We start from the raw sequence: 17,600 nt of genomic DNA on the forward strand, positions 1-17,600 counted from the left end.
ATCCTAGAACGTCCTCATCTTAGTGTTCCAGATGTCCGTGTATTTCCAATCATGAATGTCAGCGATTGGAATTTGGAAGTTCATATGAATAGTAATTATTTTGAGAAGTTCCCCCCTCATAACAACTCTGAACAGTAACATTCACTATTAAAGGATCAGTTAGCAGATTTTTTTTAATCATCTCAATATTTCTAAAATAAATCACCGAATAACATGATTACTGTCTTTGTCAAAGAAGGAAGCAACATTTATCAGGGACGTTGTTGGTTTGTTACTAGACTGACATTATTGATTTGGCCCCATGAAGGCTTTGGGTCTCTTGGCACAGTTGACACATTAATATCATAGTTGCAGGACCAGCAATAGTCATGTGTATGGTCTCTTAGATGTGTGTCACTGTAGCAATGAATAGAGAAATGCTACATCGCTTGGGCTCAGGAACATTTCCCCTAATCCCTTCCATTACCTGTCACAGAGAAACAACTCTTACTTTACGGTGCAGTAACACTCAGCAGAGAATTTTTATTGGCTTGTATTTACAAGTACATGTAGCAAAATCCATTTAAAATGTTCACTGGTTCTCTTAATAATTTCCAATAAATTTGATGACCTTAATCATTGTATTTTGAGGCTATAAGCTAAATTAAAATTTAAGACTTTGACTACTTTGGTTATTAAAATACGTTTGGCTCACTTCTCATCATTAAACTACTTTTGTATCAGTTTCATTACTGTCAACAGCAATGCTTATTACTGTTGGCATTATGGTGCTTTTACGTTTACTTTCTTTGGATTACTAAAACAATTCAAGAGATTTTTATAATTAATTTTTTCCATTTAATTTTTTGTTTTAATATTTTTCTTACATAAAGATATTAAGTTGAATAAAGTAGCTTGGTCAGGACATTATGAATGTAACACAAGCATTTTAAAGTTCCATAGAAAACAACTAAAAGACTGTAGGCCTCTATATAAAAGTAGTAATATCATTTTTTCTGTAAACCATCCTTTGGTGTTGTTTTCTCAAAAACTAAGACTGGCACCAAGCTTATTTAGGGTTGAAATAATTAATGACAGGTTATTAACCTACGGTCTTTAATGTCTGATAAAGGATTTTTATAAGGAGGAATTGTTTTCAATTCTGATGAAAGTCAGTAATGTGTGAAGCAGTTGCCTTTAAGGAATGCCATTGTTCCCACCCAGATGATCTGAGTGCTGTGCAAAGCTGCCTTCATCGCTTGCAAAAGAAGGAGGTCTGGGTCGTGACTGCCAAGATGCAGGTTTCCAATAATCTAGGTATGTCAGGCCGACGGCACAGCCACAGAACCGCCTTTCCCAACACTCATAACTGAATCTCTCGTGAGCTGTGGAAAAACAGCGTGATACTTCTGCAGTGAGATTTTCACTTGCGTCCGTCTTACATGAACATAGCTGATTTAGAGACACTTCCAAGACACACGACAGTCTTTAGACAACAACAGTCTTAAAGGGGTCTATTAATACGGTGAACAATTCAAATACAAATGACACCTTTCCTGATACCGGGTGATGGAGGAGAAGGGACACTCAAGGAACTATTACTTTGGCCAAGACTTTCCAAGACACACAATGGAGTTAGTAGCATTGTGAGAGTAAATACTTTGCTATTTAGTATTTAAATGTACTCCATAGGCTAAAACACATGAGCATGAAAATTACTTAAGAATCGACGGAGAGCCAATATTTGGATCATAAATAGATATGAAAACTGGAGCTAGCATTTTAAATCACTGTAATGCTTGTTTAATACTTGTAGACGACTGGTGGTAGTATTTCAGGTCAATATGAGTAGTGCTCATGAATACGGGAAACATTCTCAATTGTCTGTGTCTCAAATAATTACAGCTCTCTCAGTCCTTTTCACTAAACCCTGTCACGACTATTAGGCAAAATTGGATTAAGAAGATCCTATGATTCTTTCTCCTAAGGTAAAGAGCTGCAGCTTCACGGTCTTGGAGGAAAACCACAGACAAGAAGAATCCGTGGTTCTTGGTGCTTAGATCGTCCCATTGGATCCAGGAACTCCAGTGTTGCTGGGCTGCAGTAGAGATGTAATTTTAATTGGTCTCTACAGGCCTTAGATACTCGCTACCATTTTCCCAAACTGTGGACTGAACTGTTAGCGTTCAGTAGATCATAGTTTACAGAAGGAAAAGGAAATAGAAGTTTCATTCTTTCTACTTTCTATTCGCTCCCCCTCCCCTTTGCCTTTTCTTTCCCTGTGACTCAGCAGCTTTCCATTATCTGGGTATCTGGCAGAGTTAGTCTTCCTTTTCTGATTGCATTTTCATTACAAAACCTGCTTTTCAAGAGACAGGTTAGTTAAACAATGCTGATTTGTGTGAGACTACAATGTGGGAGACACACACACACTTGATTTTCATTCTCTTTCCTTTACAAGACGTTGTTCGGATTTATTTGTCCACTTTGATCTAAGACACACAAAAATGGAAGCTGAAATTCAAGTACTTTCTCATTCATGAACTAATAAAACAGAGCAAAACCAATGTAAACTTTGTAATCATGGCTTCCCCCCGCCCCCATTTGACCCAAGTCAATGATTTAAATGTACTTTGAATGTTTTGAGATTGTAGTGCAATTTCTTTGAGTCTCAAAAGTTAAAAGAAAAATGTCATAGGCAAAAGTTGTTATTTCATACCGAAAAATCTTAACATTGGTTTGCTTCCGTGTGCGATGTAATGGTAAGGATTTTATATTTTGCTCCATAAAGTATATCATATATATTCAATAAAACTATGACATGCATTTCAAAACAATGTAATGTTTCTTATTAAAAAGTTAAATTTCCTACAGAAAACATGGGTAGTGCAAAAGAGACAAGGTAAAAATTTAAACTGATCTACTACAGAAGATGATGAGGACTACTGGTGTCCTCGGTCTTCCCTAAGGTCTACAAGCCCCTCGTGGAAAACACACCTGAATATTGACAGAAACCTTTCGTACAGTTGACATCTTTAGCTGTTGTACCTGATGTTTCCATCTCTCTGCCCATTTTACTTGTGATTCCACGTGGCCTGGCACACGCCTAAAAATGCCACGAATGCTTCTCTGGGGTTTCCAGTAAACCTCTTTATCATCCTCCCAGTACCTCTGTCTTTGATGCTCACTGCAATTTGTGCCATGCTAGAAAATCTCCCGACTTGGATTCAACAAAGCTACCCCTAATTTGCTCTCTTATATTTGTCTCTTGCCTTCAATTTCTCTTGTTCAAGTTTTAGATTGGTGTCTGTGCTTATGCTGTTTTTTGTTGGAAGAAAGCAGAAAAACCAAAGGCTAGAATTCCTAAACTGCAGGATACTTATTGATTATGTAATAAGTGGTCCGGCATTGGATTGGTGATTCAGATAGAAAACACGAGCTTTGAGCATTTCCGCCCTTCTTCTCTGTTATCTTTGTCAGCAATGCTATGTTTCCTACTCAGAGTTCAACTATCTAGCTCTAAGGTGTCAAGAGGTGAGGTGAAAAGACCCTTCTGTTTTAAAAACAAGATGGTCTTCACACACACACACACACACACACACACACACACACACACACCTTAGTGTTAGTATTACAACACTGTGAGTATAAACAACTTGGGAGGAAGTTTTGGAAGTTTTTCATTCCTGAAAGCATTTGGGGCAGGAACTCAAATAAGACAAGAGCCTGGAGGCTCTGAGGCGACGCATAGCCCAAGAAGTGGTATTGTTCCCTGGTTTGCTTCCTGAGGTTTGCTCAACCTGCTTTCCTAAGGAACCCAGGACCAACAGCCTAGGGACTGTATCCACAATGGACTGTACTCTATCAACCACTAACAAAGAAGAGGTCCTACAAGCTTGCCTACAGCCCCATCTTATGGAAGCATTTTCTCAATCGAAGTCAAGCCTGTGTCAAGTTGACATAAAATTAGCCAACACGTTTTTGTGTGTGTGTGTGTGTGTGTGTGTGTGTGTGTGTTCGTTCAGTTGTGTGCATGCACACATGCTCAAAGAGGTATTGGATTCCATGGAGCTGGAGTAACAGGTGGTCCTGATTCACTGATTGACCTGATATGAGTGCTGAAACCCAGCTTAGATCTCTGGAAGATCAGTAAGCTCTCTTGACTAGTGACCCATCTCCCCTTATTTATCTTGCTCTTTAACCAGGGAGCCATTTCTCAGAAATCTCATCCTACATCACTTTGGTCAGAAATGGTTCCTCTACTCCAACTCTACGAGATTCAGTTGATTCAGGGTGATTGACCGAGGATGCCTGATTGGCCCGCCACCCTTAGTTGCTGAAGACCAAGTTGTACTAAAGTTCTGTTTATATTATGGTTCCAAGGATTCTGAAATCCAGCTGGGTTTAGAAAATGGGTTGGAACCAGGATTCTTAGCAGCTATAATCTTTTTCCAACAAGACCTGATGTCAGCATTTCAATAATTGTTTTTGTCTACTGAAACAAGAACCACATCATTCAAACCCATTCTTCAAAGCTTGTCTTCACATTCTTCCAACTTCCCATCTTCCTAGCTTATGTCTCAAACACCTAAAGCTTTCACGATGATTTCTGTGTACCATGGGGCCTCCTGTTTGCTTCCTCTGCATACTATTCTTCAATCTTCTTTTCCCTTACTGTGCTTGGTATATTAACATGGCAGCTGGGGTCCAAGCCCTTGGTCAACACATTTACTTAAGTCATAGATACTCTCTCATTTTCTATGAATTTCAACCACATTCCTCTGCCCACTGCAATGCCTCACCAAGGTGTTGCCCCAGGTAGAATTCTGTCTTCATTTTTAACACTGCTTCTCACAATGCAATATCACACAATACTTGGACTAGGCAAATTCTCTAAGTCTTGGTCTGACTAAAGTTCACAAAATAGCCCCAAACTGGTTGGCCCTTCCAGTAGAATTAAGCTCATCTATTTATGCTTGATGAGCCTAGTAATGAGTTACAAGTCTTACAAGTCGTCTTATAGGTCTTCAGTGAGGACAGCTACTGCCTTAGAGGAGTATGGATTGCTCATCAAATATGAAAGGATTGGCCAATCTTCAGGTAATCATAAACCATCTCAATGGATTTTTGATGTGTATGTGTTCCCCAGTGCACACAACCTTTGGTATCTGCTCAGAATTGAGAGAGAGAGAGAGAGAGAGAGAGAGAGAGAGAGAGAGAGAGAGAGAGAGAGAGAGAGAGAGAGATGCTAGAGGGGTCATGTATCTTTGGAACTAGAAGAGTTTGGGAGCCATACTATTTGAGAGCTGAGAATCAAACTCTTGTCCTCTACAAGAACAATATGTGGTCTTAACTGCTGAGCCTTCTCTCCAGTCCCCTCCTTTGAGACTGCAAAAGGCTTAAAGCTCCTTGATAAGGCTCGACTCCTGTCTGTTCCTCCAGTGCTAGCATTTTTTATGAATTTTTGAGGACGGAACAAGCAAGCACTCTATCACTCCATAAAGACAGCACCATTTTGAAAGCGTTTCTAAAGTGAGCCAGATCCTCCTCTTGAGTCTTAGGGATGATGGGCTAAAGAGGAGTTCTTGGAAAAGAAGATGTTCAAACGATGCTGACCATAATGAAGGTACCCATGATAGAGGCAAATACAAGATTCCGGAGCCCCTTTGGTCACTAGTCATGAGGAAAACATCGTCCTGCAGGTTTACAGACCAGTACCACAGAACTACGCTTGACCCTGTTCTGACTTCTCCGGAATTGTGAGACCAGCGTACACAAGGTATAGCTACTGGGTAGCACCTCTTTCCTTTCTGATTGGTTAGTTTCAGGAGCTGTGGGTTTCAAGACAAACTTAAATAGGTTAGGTCTCTGCGTTCATTAGCATAAAAAACCCCAGGAAATTGGTTAAAACTGAATCTTCACTTTCATCCCACTTCACAGAACTGAAAGTTTCACAGACTAGATATGAGACTTCTGAGAACTTGGGAGAGAATGTTAAGCTTAGCGTGAGAGATGAGAGATGAGAGAAAATTAAGACACCATACCTCTCCAGGAGACTTGATTCATGCATGGCCTGCGGCCATTGTTTTATCTCCACACACCCTAAGCCTAGTGATTCAAGAACCCAGAGTGTTTTGTAGGTGGCACAACTCTCTCTCTCTCGCTCTCTCCCTCTCTCCTTCCCTCCCTTCACTTTACTGCTTATGCTTGCTCCTTGTGTGTGTGTGTGTGTGTGTGTGTGTGTGTGTGTGTGTGTGTGAGAGAGAGAGAGAGAGAGAGAGAGAGAGAGAGAGAGAGAGAGAGAGAGAAGAGTTGGGGGAGGGAAGTAAAGACCATCATGCACTAACTACCCGTTCTTAGAAAATAAAAATTCATTAAGACAAGCAGAAAGCAGCTGCTACTTAGAGAGGTGGCTCTGACCTAGGTTTCTTTTCTGTTCATTTCTTCCCTGGCTTTGTGTTGGGTACACTGGGGCAGGAGCAACAATTGGGAATGCGACGATATTCCTTCATCTCCAGGAAAAAATATAGCGTGATCACAATTACTCTCCTCAAACACTTAGTCTTTTTTTAATGGCTTATTTACGTCAGGAAAGGGAGCATCTCGATCTCGGACGGGCGTGGAGGCCATAAAGTGACTGAGAAAATAGGGACCTTTAGCTGGTAATCTTTCTCCTCCTGCCTAGTGGCTCGCGATCCATTCCAGGTTTTGCGGCCGATTCTGCCTCTGAATTTCGGCTGTGCACTGGGTAGCACGTTTCTCCCTCTCTCCCTCCCCTCCTTTCTCCTTTCCTCTTGCCTCCTGTGTCAGTCTCCAGGATTTTCTCTCTTCCTATTTCAAGAAGACTCTCACTGGCTCCCTCAGTCTATGTGAAGCTGAGGTTTCCCCTGGATCCCATACATTTCCATCACATACCTCCACGCACACACCTCCCCGAGAGCCCCGCGTTCACACCCACAAACACGCGCGCTCACACTCGCGCCGGCCTGTCCATCTCCCTCGGGGGGGAGCCGGCGCGCGGTCCCACCTTCGTCGCGCACACTGGCTAGGCGAGCTCGCAGCGCTCTACGACTCTGCGGCTCGGAACTCGGACCGCAGGGCTGAACACCCCCACTGTGGTATTTAAAAAAAGAAAGAAAGAAAGAAAGAAGACATTTCCTTGCTTTTTCCTCTTTTCTTCTCTTTCTCGCACGGTTTTCTACCGTAGTGGCTAGCGGAGCCGGCAGCCTTCCCAAGGCAGCCCTGGTTGGCTTGCCATCCTCCATCTGGCTTATAAAAGTTTGCTGAGTGCAGTCCAGAGGGCTGCGCGGCTCGTCCCCTCGGCTGGCGGAAGGGGGTGACGCTGGGCAGCGGCTAAGGAGCGCGCCGCAGGCTCTGGCGGGCTTTCGGCTCGAGGGGCAAGGTGAAGAGCGCACAGGGAGCTGGGGGCTGCCGAGGTGGACTTGCATGTTGCACCATGCCTTCTTGGATCCGGGCTGTGATTCTTCCTCTCTCCGGGCTGCTGCTGACCCTCCCGGCCGCGGCGGACGTGAAGGCTCGGAGCTGCAGCGAGGTCCGTCAGGCTTACGGTGCCAAGGGATTCAGCCTGGCGGACATCCCCTACCAGGAGATCGCAGGTAAGCGCGGGCCCGGGGCCCGCTGCAGCCCCGAGAGGCGGCGGGGCGCCCTCTCCCTACCCCCTGTTGCTCAGTTGGTGCTCACTTTCTGCGGGTGCCTCCCAGGAACCCCGCGTCCCAGCATCCAGGCGGCGGAGGCTGATTCCGTTTCCCGGGCGGGAGGAAGGTGTGCGTGCCCGCCGCCTCATTGTGTGCACACGCGGGAGCACACTGTTCCCTCGCCCCTCGCTCCCTGCATCTGCTCCCGCGCCCTGCTACCTCCGTGGCTGGCCTAGAGCCGGGCCTGGCCTCTAGAGCAGGGGAAGATGGAGTGAGGACGGCTAGCGGAGGCAGAGAGCGGAACCGGGCGCCCATCGCATCCCTCTCGCTGGGGCAAACTTGGGAGAACTGCGGCCGCAGTTCGCTCAGCGCCACCGTCTTAGTGGCGCCTTCTCCACTCCCGCCTTCGCGCCGGCGGGGGCGGTGGAGAGACGCGGAGGTTCCCCTACTTCAGCTCCTGCTCTCCTGGTCCTTTCCAGGGACCAGGCGCCGGGCTCCTGTGCTGGGGACCGGCTACCATGGGGACACATTGCTCGGGTCCCTAGGATCTGCACGTTGGAGTCTCGGGGCGTTTGGGGGTCGAGGGTGGACTTAGGACTCTGCTTCAGATTTGGGGCGGACTTTCCCATTGGGGTGCACCAGTGCTTCCAGGACTGCGGTTGGTCACTCGGGCTTAGGAACAACTGGGCCACCCGGCGTGGCGCCGGGTCCCGAGCCTGGCCTCCCGCTCTGGCCGGCTGGCGCACGCGGAGACAACTTAAGCGAGTGACCCGATGGGGGCGTTCGTCTCCGGAGTCTGCACTTCGCGTTCCGCGGCTCGCCTAGTCACAAGCAGTCCTTCCTCCCGAGCTCTCGAGCCCCCACCCTCTACCGGAGCTGCGGCCGTTCGGGCTCCAGCAACTTGCTCAGCAGCCTGGGTGTGTGTTTTCCGGCTCTTAGCTCCAACCGAAACCTAGCTTCTTTGGGGCTCCATGAATGAAACGCGTCGGGGACAGATAATCCTTTGGCTGAGAGGGAACCGAGCTGAAAGAGGCCAAAGGGAGACTAGAGATGCTGTGAGGGCGCGGGCTGCTCAAACCGGGTAGCTGAAGTCGCCCTAAGTGACCTCAGATCGCTGGATCTCCACCAGACTCTTTTTCTGGAGAATTGGCGGACTGATAGAAAACACTTGCCGATATCTTAAGACATTTTAGTTTTAATACGTTGTGGAATTAGCTAGTGCTTTATGACGAGCGGCTTCGAAACTCTAGGGGTGAGGGTCTTTTCTCACAGTGCAGCTAACACATTTCTATCAATTCGGGCATCACCCAAAGAAAAATAAACCACGCTCATATACCACAAACAGCGAGGTGCTTTATGTAGAAGGAGTTTTTTAACCTTCTTCCCAGTTCACAGCCAGGCATTCCGTTCCCTGGGTCTTGTAAGCTGGAGAAACTATAGTGAATTATAAGACTATTTACTCTTCGGTCTCTAGGATTTCGCCCACCCCACTTCAGCAGTCCCTAATTTGTTAATCAATGACTAGAAAGGCACTGCCCTGCGGCTCCTTAAGTTTCTTAACCACCGTTCCCTTTGTCTACTGTTATTTCATTCTTTTTAATTAATTGATAAGGATCAGCTTCACCTTTTTAACTCGCCAAATCTCAGGAAATTCAACTTTTAAAAGGCTTAGAGTAGGGATCCCTTCTAGGAACTCGTTTTCTCCTCCAATCTGGCCATTTTGAAACGGCATCTTTTAAACACACATATTTTTCCCAACGTGATTTCAGATAAGATATCTCCAAGAAGAAAATAGCTAAGAATTTTTAAATCGTATCGGTATTCTTTAGTAGATACTGAGACTCTCAGGAGACAGACCTGCCTTGACCCTCAGCACCCCATCCGGACGCCTGCTATCGGGGGCAGATGTCCATTGTAAATTTCTGTAGTCACCAATTACATCGCCTGAGAACGCTCCCAGTGGCTGTACACATTCTTCAGTAGTTAACTGTAGAGGGCTTTGGTTTTGTCTTCCTCACTGCCTTGAAAATCACAGACTGTTAATAGCTCCGAATTCCTGAAATACATCCACCCACTGAAATCACCCGGAGCAGGAGTGAGGAGGGGCTGAGGACTTCACCTCTAACCCCGTGTCTTTCCATGCTGGTGGACAGGATCAAGGTCCATAGTCCCATGAAGTCAAAGGCACATTTGGGAGGAAAAGAATGAATTGTAAGATAACTGAAGGGCTTTCATTTGGGGGGAAATCTTTTGTTTTTTTTCCAAAGTAAACTTTACTCTGTGCTAAGGTAAATTGCATTTACTACTGCCATCGGGATAACCACTTAGGAAATATGGTGTTATTAAATAAACATACTCTCCCTCTCTCCCTGACTCTTGGTAACATTTACGTTTCATTACACAGGATAGGGAAGAGTCTGTGTGGTGGTTATCCTATCTTAAACTCTTAGTCATCCACTGCCTTGCTTAGACATCCAGTGGTTTGCTTGAGAAATGGCAGGAATTGAACAGAACTGCCGTTCAGCCTCCGGATTCTAGTTGAGCCATGTTTGTAAGTAGCTTGCTTAGTAAAAGTAACTGTGACGTAATACGGGCATTATGTCCCATCTCAACCTTATTAAAGTTTTACTCCAAGCTCACCACTGTAAACAATAGCACCCTTTTCAGGGTAGAGAGAAGCTCTTCTAACTGCTAGAGGGGGACTCCAGGTAATACATAAATCTAGAGAGTGCCTTCATACGGGGAGCTTGCACCATCAATCTTCACGCAGCCTTGATTTTAAACCCACGCCAGCCGATTAGATAGACTCTCCTATTTGGAAGATTTCCAAAGGAGCTGACTCCTGAGCCCTCCTCAGCGATCCATTCTGATACTTCAGAGTTCCTGTGGTACAAGCAGTGTTTCCTGACACGAAGCCAAAAGACTCCAATGGCCTTGCTTGTTCTCTCTTCTGTGTCCTGGGAAGATCCTAAGCTTAGAGCATCAGAAGTTTGATTAGGGCAGTCTCATCAAGAGGTCACTCTTCCCTCAACACTCAGCAACTCTCATGTCTTGCTGCTGCCACACTTCTCAAATAGTTCCATAGCAGATTATGGCAACCGCATGTGCTGGGGTGCAGATTATCTGTACACTGTCTGGGATGCATAGGACACTATGTCAATAACAGCACACACACTCATACACAAACACTCTTACACAACTCACACCCACTCATGCGCTCACCTATACCCTATCCCCCACAGTGAAACATATCACCCTTATAAATGTGGGAGTTCAGAGGTTGTTGTTGTTGTAGGGTTTCTTAAATTAGGGTTTTTTGAGACCTTTAATTATAATATTTCATAGTTTAGAGTAACTTCTTAGCTTAACATGATTCTTCTTTTCTCATTTATCTAGTATAACTTCATTTAACACTTCGTGTATAGAAGCTTGGTGCCCATCACTCATTTCTACACAATACCTAAGCAGGCCAGATGGCTCATCTGGTTAAAATATTTGCTCCCAGATCTAGCAAGTTGAGCTTGATTGGTGGGACCCACTCTTTGAAGGAGAAAGCCAATTGTCCCAAGCTGTCCTCTGACCTCCATATGTGGCCAATGACACCTACATACACACATAAACACAGGTTCCAGAAGGAAAGAAAACATTAATAAAGTTTTGATATTTGATAGATAAAAAGACAACAACAGAGTCTTGAGTGTCAGGCCCAAGGGTGACTCAGCTAACTATTGATGAGACAAAAACTCAAATCCACCAGTGTTGGTTTGACAGTTGGTCCATCAACCTCTAGTATGGTCCATTGTCCTACAGAGTTAAGCCTCCAGCATTTGTCAGATGCACAACATATAAGACTCAATCTTTACCCCTTTTGCAGGTGTTGTTGGACAATACATCTATCTATGGATTCTTACAAAGTTATGTGTGCTGAAGTTATACTGAGTTGCAATGTCATTTCCCAAATACTTTGAATTTAGATTTTAGCTTCCTGTGAATTGGTCATCTCCTGCCACTATGGCTTAACTAATGCATTTCTGCATTCCTGACTCATTCTATTGTATCTACAGTGTTCTATAAAGCACATGCATTGGTTTCTTCTTTCTGTGTACTGGGTCTATTAGAGTATTAGCTTAGTCCAAAACCTGGACTATTGGGTTTGTCAAAGAAAGCTTACGATAGATTGTTACCCAGAGGGCAGAAGCTGGAGCAAAGTCCTATTTCTGCAAACTAGGACAATATTTAAAATCAACAATTTTTAATGTGATTAGTCCTATTTTCTCTCTCAGGTATGTTTAAAGTTTGGGTATAGTTGAACATTAAGAATGCATTAAATGGTCTCTATCTTTTTAATGCAAATTTATCAAATATTTATGTCAAGATCTATGGTGAAAATAGGATTTTTTTTCTCACACTCTGGTGGTCTTGTGATCTAAGTCCTTATTCTGGCTTCAAGTATATGTATGTGCATTCCTCATATGTAAGTATATATATGCACACAACACATATGTACATAGTCTTGGCTTTGTTTCATGGATCATTAACACATTTTCTCTTCAGTTCTCATGTAGATACTGCATTACTATAAGTGGGAAAACAGCATTGAGTAATTCTTACCACTTCTCAGCTGCGCTAAACGTCTTAGTTTTAGATAAATGGTTTAAGTTCCATTTACGTGCTCTATTCAACGATTTCTGATCTTTGCCCCCTACTTTGTCAATGGATGGCTACCTTTAGAGCACTTTGGATGAACAAAGTGAGTCATAAATTAATTAGCTGACCTTCAATTTTTTATTTCTATGGTTTGGCAAGTCACTAGATTTCTAAAATAATTACTCTATTTCCAGATATCAAAGCCATCTGAAATCCAGGTTATTAGGAGTTCCTCTTGTTAAATTTTTGATTTGGGATTCAGTTGAGAGGGTTCTTTCCAAACAAAGTCAGTTCAGCAGATTTACTAAGAATCTCTCACCATTTCAGGACTGACTGACACACTTTTTCTTTTCTTTTCTTTTTTTTTTTTTATTGCACAGTCTCTTAACAGTTTGTGGCTAGAATGTAGGCCACTATCAGGATTGGTTCAAAACACACAGGATTCTCATCTTAAAATATTGTGATTTAAAGATTGTATTCATTTATATAAGGAAATGAATGCGTGCTTACAGTTGTGAACACTCATAAAATACAAAATTGCTGTTTCCTGTTAAGGTGGCCTATTCTGTAAAACTTGTAGTAAAATAATTGTTGATAAATGACTTGATCCTAATTTCTGTTTTATTTAAACTTTAAAAATTAACATCATCCAATTCTGCTGTAATTTACATATCCCTGAAGAATTCTAGAAAGGGCACAGATTTAGGGCTGTCTAGCTAGGATAAACAACTGTTTTAATATTTTCAAAATTTGAATGTCATCTTACTTTCCCTGCCAATATAGCCTGTCATTATTTTTGCTGCATAAGACATAACTTTACATAGTATACCAATTATTCAACATTATCAGTTGTCTGGCTGGTAGTATTTTACAGAGCACTTTTGAAAAGTACTGTCAAGTCAGGGGTGGTGGGCCTGTAATCTCAGCATTCAAGACGGTTAGGATCTAGAGTTCTAGGCCAGCCCGGGCTACGTGGTTACACCCTTGTCTCAAAAACAAACAGCCAAACAAGCAGTCAAACAATCAAACAAGAAGAACAAGGACAGACAGAGCACCACCATCCAGACAACTGCACAAATGCTTAAATCTCTGGGTTGGTAAATACGTAAGTAAAAGAATTCACAACGGTAAATCTTGCGTGAAATTTCCTAAGTTTTAATAAATCAGGATGGAACTAGGTTTTTAAAAACACCTAATTACCATTATTCTTGAACCCTTGGAACAATGACAAGGAAAAATAGAGATGACCCTACTTTCAAACAGCCTCTGGTTTACCGCTCATCTCAGGCATTCCCCTCACTCATGTACTGGCCGGTCTGTGTGCTACGGAAAAGCCCCTGTGCTTTGTGCTGTCTGTAACTCCAGGGAACTTTGATCCCAGCGGAGAAACAAAGTTTCAACAGGGTAGGATTGGAAATTTAGTAAATCCAGCTGAGATGAGTGTGTAGCACCTAAGGGAAGCAGATTTGTGGGGTCATTTTCTCTAAACAGAGGGCCTTAGAGGCGCTTCCCTGAGGAACTGGAGTATGGCCTGAACCCAGAGAAGCTGTCAGTAAGGACAGGGGTGGGGTGTGTGTGCACAAGTGACCTGTCTATGAGAACAATAGAAAGCACGAGAAGAATTCCAGAACCTGTGGTCATGGCTGTGCTGAGGAGGGCAGTGCGAGAAAGAACAACCAGAGACTTGCAACCTCAGGGCCAGATCCGTAACAAAAGAGACCTGAGGATAGCGCCTTGCGTATCAGATCTATGCTTATCAGCTTGACCCTTGAACTGAAGTGGTTACGGATGCCAAACTCAGGGTTTACATACTCAGTTGTTTTAAGTGTAAATCAATGAGGCACTGGTTTACCTATTTAGAGCCTGCCTGACTAGGATCCCTTGTGAACTGCTGCTCTGTTTGCTACAGCTAAAACGGACACTGAGACTACATGCAGTGTTCTGCCCTAGACACCTCTACCACGTTGTGGGGCTCCATTACACACACACACACACACACACACACACACACACACACACACTCATGCACACACTTCCTATGTTTGCTCACCCCCTCCTCCCTTTAAACACAGCACTTCCTGTGACCTCCTGCCCTGCTTCTGGATGGTGACAGTTCAGTGGGGAAGAAGTCATGCCTAAAAGGACCGATTTCTCTCCCAGCCAACCAATGCGACCATCTTATAAAGTCAGCGAGTGTTTTCATTCCCAGGGTCCTAAAAAGCCTTGAACTCCCTGTTAGAGCTCTCACCTTTAATTGGAGAGCTGTAAGGAACCCTTAGAGAAGTTTTTCAATCAGGATAGGCCATGATTCTGAAATATTGCTTTGACTTCTTTTAGAGGAATTACTAGCATGGAAACACATAAACACAAGAAGAAAGGAGCTATCACCCTGAAGTACAGTGAAATAATCAGGTTCAGTGGGAAAGTTCTTAGTCAATCAAATATTATTCATATAACTTTCACTGTGTGATTGCCCATGGTCAGCATGGGTGAGTGGATGTGACAGAGACAGCCAAGGAGAGAGAGAGAGAGAAAGAGAGAGAGAGGGGGGGGGAGAGAGAGAGAGAGAGAGAGAGAGAGAGAGAGATTAAAAGAGAAATAAATACCCATAAACCACTCATTGGCTTAGGAAGGAAAGGGGATTTGGTACCATTTATCTGTTTTTCTATTAGACACAAAACTCACGATCGCCATTAAGCCAGCTGAAGAGTCAAGAACATCAGCGTTGCTGACAGAGATTCCTCAAATAGTGCTGGATGAATTATTAATACCAAGAAAGTGTCAGGTTACCAACAGCCAGGTAATCAACCATACATATCAGGAAATCTCATTCATAGGTTTTTTATTTTTTCCCCCACAGTGTGGCAGGATAAAAAAGAGTTTAAGAGTAAGTCAACTTTATCCCCTTCCCCCAACTGGGATGTAAAGCATGTTTTGGGGATCGTCTACATTTCAAAGCTCATTATCGATGATCAGGATGGGGATCAAAGAATGTTTTCAATGAAAACAGAAACCTTGAAGGATGGGGAGTGCTTTGCAAGGGAATAGCAAGGGGAGGTGGAACTCAGGGACGAGTGGATATCAGACAAGGACAGCACAGACAGGAATTGACTTGGAAGTGATGAAACCTTGTGCTGAGCTGCATGGGTGCCATTGGGGTTTTGGAAATCTTTGGACATCCTCGGCTGACTATGGTGAGAACTAGGTCATCGTCCAGGGTTCGGGGCCCTGAAGCAGTACGACGGAAGGAAGTATTGTCTCTGATTGGCTGAACAGCATAAACAAGGTGGGTTAGAGAGGTGCTTCTCAGAGGCCCCATGGGCGAGAGGAAGGACAGCCGAGACACAGGGTAGGATCTTTAGGCAGAACGTGGACAGGACTGGAGGAGGGAACGGGAAGAGAAGGAGAGGCAAATGAGGTTATCAGAGAAGTGAAAAGCTTAAAACGACAACAGTGAACTTAAAATCTAGAGCCGTTTGCAAAGAGGTCCCAATGCAAGCATTTAAAGAAGACGAGCTGTTGAAATCTTCGCCTAAAATAATCAGCCTCAGTTAAGATACTTTTGACTGCAGGTCACAGAAAATCCCGACTCAGTTGGTTCATACAACCATCCTTTCATACATCAAGAGTCCCAACAAAGGTCAGGGAGAAAGAAGTGAGAAAAGGATGTGTTTATAGGATCTGCAGGGCACCATGCTTGTTCCGCTCCTGGATCCTGTCCTAACACATCACCATATGGGCACTGGGAGCCAATGCCAAAGGCACAAACAGGGTTCATTTCCCCATATGTATCCATTAGTGAGAAGTAGATGGACATGTGTTGCTGATTCTAGAACTGGTTTCTGTGGACCTGCAGGGAACGGAAGGGAAAGGGAACGTCAAGTGATTCCAGAGGGAGCGTACTCATAGTTACACCCCAATTTGGTAGCTGATGGTCAACTAATAGCTTGATTAATGTTCATCATTGTAAGAAGAATCCCTTAGGACTGAATGGTGACACCAAAATTTAAAAGAAACTGTGTAGGTTGAGTAGGTATTTTCCATGATATCGCTCAAGTGTGGCCAGCAGTGATGTAATGAACGTTCAGCTGTTCTGGGAGAGATGAGAGCGGTACTCAGTTTTGTAGCATTTGAGCATCTGTGTAAATGCTCACATCAGCTCCCAATCCATGTAGCCAACAATAGCTAAATAAATAAACAGACAAGCAAATAAATAAATAAACAAACAAACAAAGAAAGATAGAAAGAAAGGACAGTTGGTTGTTGGGAACTCTAGAGAGCCTGGGTCATCTCGAGAGGTACACACGGAGTCAGCAGAATAGCCAAAACTCTTCTACCTTTGTGCTCTTCAGTATTCTGATTTATTCTCTCCCTCTCATCCGTCCATCCTGTTCTTAAAATAATCACCGTATACTTGGTTCTGTTTCCATAGTAGGAAGCCTGTGATCTGGATCAGAGGTTCTCCACGAACTTCACATGTTGATACCACTGAAGGTCTGGCTACAGCCAAATGTCTGGGTCCAGTCTCACAAAGATTCTGACTGAGTAAGGTTGGTTTGTGCCTACAAATCCGTATTTCAGGAATGTTCTTTCGTGGTGCCAAAATCGTTGTTTCTGCCATCTTTGAGTCTCTTAAGAGGAATACCAAGTTCCATTCAAAGTGGGTTTTCAATACATGCTTCTGCCAGCATGAACAGTTAAATGCTAGACAATATTTTTTTTGTGACCTTTCTACCTTGGCTGTGTGTCTTCAACAGGAGAATATTCTGGTACTCTAGATTGCACTGTTTATCTCTCCAGTTATTTATTTTTTTATTTATACCATGACCATTTGAGGAAGTTGAAAACAGCCAACTTCCCCTTGCCTGGAATTTTTCCAAAAGTTTGACCTGTGGATTTGCATGTACAGAGACAATACACAGAGTTGATCATTTTTCATTTTTGTATGTATTTAATTACAGACGAGCAGATCTATTCTGAGCATGCCCACTAGGGTTCCTCAGATCCATTCTGAGCATGCCCACTAGGGCTCCTCAGATCCATTCTGAGCATGCCCACTAGGGCTCCACAGATCCATTCTGAGCATGCCCACTAGGGCTCCATCGATCTATTCTGAGCATGCCCACCAGGGTTCCATCGCTTCACTCCTGGCAGGAGAGCGCCTCCTATTTCAGTTCTTGGATTAAAAACTCACCTTTATCCCTCTGTGCCTCCAAGACAGCTGTGATGAGGGGCCAATGTTCCTCTTGGGATCCCAGGGAACTCGGGATATTGCCTTATAAAATCATAGTGAATATAAGGCGACTATTTTCTTTACAG

At 43.8% G+C, this 17,600-nt stretch overlaps 1 protein-coding gene across 1 annotated transcript in view; it reads left to right on the plus strand.

The window, feature by feature from the left end:
• The first annotated feature begins 6,762 nt into the window (after nucleotides 1-6,762).
• Gpc6 (glypican 6) overlaps nucleotides 6,763-17,600 on the plus strand; it is a 999,201-nt gene continuing 988,363 nt past the window's right edge. Inside the window, 1 exon segment of the mRNA NM_001427433.1 lies at nucleotides 6,763-7,595. Coding sequence (NP_001414362.1) covers nucleotides 7,436-7,595 — 160 coding nt within the window. The 5' untranslated portion in view covers nucleotides 6,763-7,435.

Source organism: Rattus norvegicus, chromosome 15 (genome assembly GCF_021556685.1).
Source record: "Rattus norvegicus strain SHRSP/BbbUtx chromosome 15, alternate assembly SHRSP_T2T, whole genome shotgun sequence".
NCBI lineage: Eukaryota > Metazoa > Chordata > Mammalia > Rodentia > Muridae > Rattus > Rattus norvegicus.